At 50.4% G+C, this 4389-nt stretch overlaps 1 protein-coding gene across 1 annotated transcript in view; it reads left to right on the top strand.

The window, feature by feature from the left end:
* The window catches only part of LOC101991252 (ryanodine receptor 1), a gene marked incomplete at its 5' end in the record, with an annotated part of 90102 nt that overhangs the window by 2906 nt on the left and 82807 nt on the right, over positions 1 to 4389 (top strand). The window contains 3 exons of the mRNA XM_005371303.2: positions 246 to 378; positions 1490 to 1650; positions 2140 to 2305. Coding sequence (XP_005371360.1) covers positions 246 to 378; positions 1490 to 1650; positions 2140 to 2305 — 460 coding nt within the window. The remainder of the gene's footprint in view (positions 1 to 245; positions 379 to 1489; positions 1651 to 2139; positions 2306 to 4389) is intronic.

Genomic DNA, 4389 nt, shown 5'->3' on the forward strand with positions numbered 1-4389 from the left:
GCCACACTTAGCTCTCAGTAGCCCTCTGTAAGTGTGTGTGGCCCAGCATCCACAAGTACAGCACACAGCACCTCTGGAACAGACTGGGTTGGCCCAGCCGGGAATCCCTGCCCTCAGGAGGCAGACTATTAGTGTTAGAAAGAGGGTCTAACCAGGACAGATGTGGGCGACATGATGTCTGTGGTGGAGTGCCGGGGCTGGGCTTAGGAGCAGCTTCTCACGGCAGGCTCTCTTCTGACTTCCAGGTTCTTATTCAAGGCCAAGAAGGTGGCCATGATGACCCAGCCGCCTGCCACCCCTGCTCTTCCCCGACTTCCTCGAGATGTGGTACCAGCAGACAACCGCGATGACCCGGAAATCATTCTCAATACCACCACGGTGTGAACCTAGAACCCTCAGCACTGGGGTCCCCTCGCCATAATATAAAACTCCAAAATTCCCAACTCAGGGCTGTCATCCTTCTGTTTGAGATACACTGTAGAGAGGGCGGATACAACACACGCTGATGCTGTCCTTGGAATCCTCTATGTAGTTAGTGGCTTGAAGATGGCAGGGGGTTCAATGAAGCTATAAAGCAAACTAATATAATTCTTAGGGACCCAAAGTCCAGAGGATAAGCCAATATAGATCAACATTTGGGGTCAACTCTAATATAAACGCAATGATTAAGGTTCAAAAACCACTCTAATATATTCCTAGGCGTCAACATCCATAGTTCTCCCAATATGGCTTGAGTCCTTAGATACTTGCTAAGACAGAAGTCTTATTCACTCTGGGCTTGCTGGCATAGGCATGTCATTCCAGCTACTTGGAAGACTGAGGCAGGAGGATCACCTGCCTGGGCTACAGAGGAGTTTCGGGACCGGCTTATGCAACATAGTGCACAATCCCAAAATGTAAAAAGAGGGCTGGGGGAGTGTAGCTCAGCATAGAGCAGTTGCCTATTCCTGAGGCCCTAGATTCTACCCTTAGTCCAAGAGAGGAGAGGAGGGGAGAGGAGGGGGAGAGGAGAGAGAGGCGTTTCTTAGCATTTACCACCTTAGGATCATAGGCCACCTAGGTGCCACTTGACTGAGTCATTTCACTGCTCAGTGCCCTCTAGTGGAAGGACTGTGATTTCTCATCACAAATAAAAGGGTAAAAATGGTGCATGTCCCCGCCAACGCCGCCCCACAGTGAGGTGGCCGGGCAGAGACTGTGGTCAGATCATGTAAAGAGCCTTAGAGCAGTAAGCTAACATTGTGAGCTATTATTTATTGTTTTGCTGTAGTCTGAAGAGGAACTCAGTTGTAGGGGTGCCACCAAATATTCCCAAGGAATCCATCCCCCAATCTAGAAGAATTTGAATAGCAACGCCAACACAAACAGTCTCGAGGCTTCTCTCATTTAGTAACTTCATGTTAAACTCCCAGAATCCACTAGGTGGGTTTAGAGTCCCAAGAAGGGCCATCTTCCTGACTGACCTCTGCTCCTCTCTTTGTGTTCCCAGTACTATTACTCTGTGAGGGTCTTCGCAGGCCAGGAGCCCAGCTGTGTGTGGGTGGGCTGGGTCACTCCTGACTACCATCAACACGACATGAGCTTTGACCTCAGCAAAGTCCGGGCAGTGACGGTGACCATGGGGGACGAGCAAGGCAATGTCCATAGCAGGTGCTGGGGCACAGTGGGGGGACTGTGCAGGTGGGGGTTGGCATGGGTAGGGTGGGGGCTCCAGCCACCAGTTTTGGGGTTGCCTGAGAACCTTCTGGAACAAGAGGAGTCACAGCACCCACTCAGAAGCTTTTCTTTTCTGTTTATGTTCATAGCTCTCTAATTGTCTGTTCTGTTGTCTTTTGTGCTCCCTTCTCAAATATTTTATCACCTTTTATTTTTTCCTCCACCTCTTCTGGCTCCCACTTCTGATCCTCTTTCTCTCCTCCTCTGTTTTTCTAACCCCTTTCCAAGATGCCCATATTAACCTACGGATTCTCTCTGGGGCCTTGGGACCTGGGGTGTGGGGTCTCTGTGCTCAGTCTGCAGGTAGTGGGCGTTTGGGAGTGGGGCTCTGAGATCGTGGTATCCTGGGAGTGTGGGGAGGAGGGTGGTGTTCAGCGTTCCCAGGATGAGGATGTGTGCTGTAACCACACCTGTCTTCTCCAGCCTCAAGTGCAGCAACTGTTACATGGTGTGGGGCGGGGATTTTGTGAGTTCCGGGCAGCAAGGCCGGATCAGCCACACGGACCTTGTCATTGGTTGCCTGGTGGATTTGGCCACGGGCTTGATGACCTTTACAGCCAATGGCAAAGAGAGCAACACCTTTTTCCAGGTGAGCCCAGCCCCTCGCAGCTTAGCACCAGCATCTGCATTTCCTAGCCTGGCAGGAGGACCCTTTCTACTCCACCCTGGAGACTTAAAAAAGGCCCAAGCTAGTCTCCCCCTGGGAGTCACCGGGAGACTGTCTAATTGAACTTCCATTAAACGTAGGCCCAGGTTGGAGACAGCACAGCCTAGGCATAGAAGAGAGGGCTCTTCAGTCCCTCGAGGACTGGATGGCACCAGCTCACCAATTAGCAAACACCCTAGGATGCCCTAACGTCTTCAAGTGGGTTTTCCTTTTCAGCACTTTATTATTATCATTTAAGTGCTCACATGTATTTTGGGTACACAGAGACCTGGGTGGAGTTGTGCAGTAAGGCTCTGTTGATAAGCGTACCACCAAACCCTCGCAATTCTCTCCACATGAACGTCTAACCTACCTGTCCTTTAGCTCGTCTAAGGTAGTCTTCTCAAATTTTATTTATTTATTATTATTTTTAATGTTTAGAGGTGCCCCCAAATGGAGTTCATTGTTGGAAGATGTATCTACTTATTAGATGTGTTTGTGGGGCGGGGTGTTTTGCCTGCATGCATGTAAATGTGCCATGCGCATGCCCGGTGATCGTGGAGGTTAGAAGAGGGCATCAGATCCTCTGAAACTGGAGCTACCATGTGGGTGCTGGGAAATGAACCTGGGTCCTCTTGAAGAGCGGTCAGTGCTCTTAGCCACAGAGCCATCTCTCCAGTCCCTATTTTATTGTTTTATGAGACAAGATTTTCTGTAGCCCAGGCTGACCTTAAACTCATCATGTAGCCAAGGATGGCCTACACTCCCGAATCTCCTGCCTTTACCCAGTGCTGGCTGGGATTACAGGCCTGAGCCACCATGCTCAGCTTGCAAAGCCATCTTTTAAATGGAGAATTTCAGAAATATACAAAAGCAGAATGACATAATGAGCCACCAGGTCCCCGTCACCGGCTTCCACTGCCACCCACTCAGAGCCAATCTCATTTCATTTTTCCGCCTACTTCCCTTCCACTCCCACTGGAGGATGCTGAAAGAAATTGCCGACATCATATAGTTTCATCTCTTTAAAAGATAAAGATTATTTTTAAAAGGCAGAACCACAATACCGCTATCACTGAAAAGAGAAAAAAGTCCCTACCTGTTCCTGCCTGTCGTCAAATATCTAGTTCACGTTCAGATTCCTCTGATCGTCTCGCAAATCTTTCCTTGCCGTTTCTTTGTTCGAATCATAATCTAAGTGAAGCTGTATCCTTTGATGATTTCCTACATCCTTTACATCTCACATTGCCCTCTCTCCTTCCTTCCTCCCTCCCTCCCTCCCTGCCTTTTTTTTAAGATAGGATCTTATGTACCCTAGGCTAGCCGAGGCTGGCCTTGAACTCCTGATCCTTCTGTCCCTACCTCCAAGTACTGAGATTACAGGTGTGTGCCACTGCACACCACTTGTGTTCTCCCTCTTTCCATCCTCTCCTCCCTCCCTCCACCCTCCCTCCCAGGCCCTCTGTCCTTATGCACCTGACGAGGAAGCAGGCTATGCTCCAACACTTGGCTCCTTACAGTGTGTTCCCTGGGCCAGCATCGTCTGGTCTCTCATTAGATCCGCAGAGCTCCTCCTCACCCCTGCTGACTGTGAACCTTTGTTTTATTAAGATTCCAGGGGATTTCTGTGCACGTTAACCTCTGGAGAGCTCTGGCCAAGCTGCCTACAGCCTCTTGGCTGTCACCTAACACCTTTCTTGCCCTTTGTATGTCCTATGAATGGGTGGGAGGGGGTAGGTCTATGGACGCTGTCAGGTTCCAGCTTGTATCTGGCAGGGCTTCTCCTCACCAGTGTTGTCTGGAGAGAGGAAGGCTGAGGAGGGTGGGCTCCAGTTAGGAGGGTTGGAGGAAACCGGTCGGGACACTCTGGCTTCTGAAGAGAGAGTAAGGAAAGGCATTCCTGGAGCAGCCGTGGTGTGCACAGTGATGCAGCCGTGGTGTGCACAGTGATGCAGCCGTGGTGTGCACAGTGATGCAGCCGTGGTGTGCACAGTGATGCAGCCGAGGTGTGCACAGTGATGCAGCCG

Source organism: Microtus ochrogaster, unplaced genomic scaffold (assembly GCF_000317375.1).
Source record: "Microtus ochrogaster isolate Prairie Vole_2 unplaced genomic scaffold, MicOch1.0 UNK103, whole genome shotgun sequence".
Classification (NCBI taxonomy): domain Eukaryota; kingdom Metazoa; phylum Chordata; class Mammalia; order Rodentia; family Cricetidae; genus Microtus; species Microtus ochrogaster.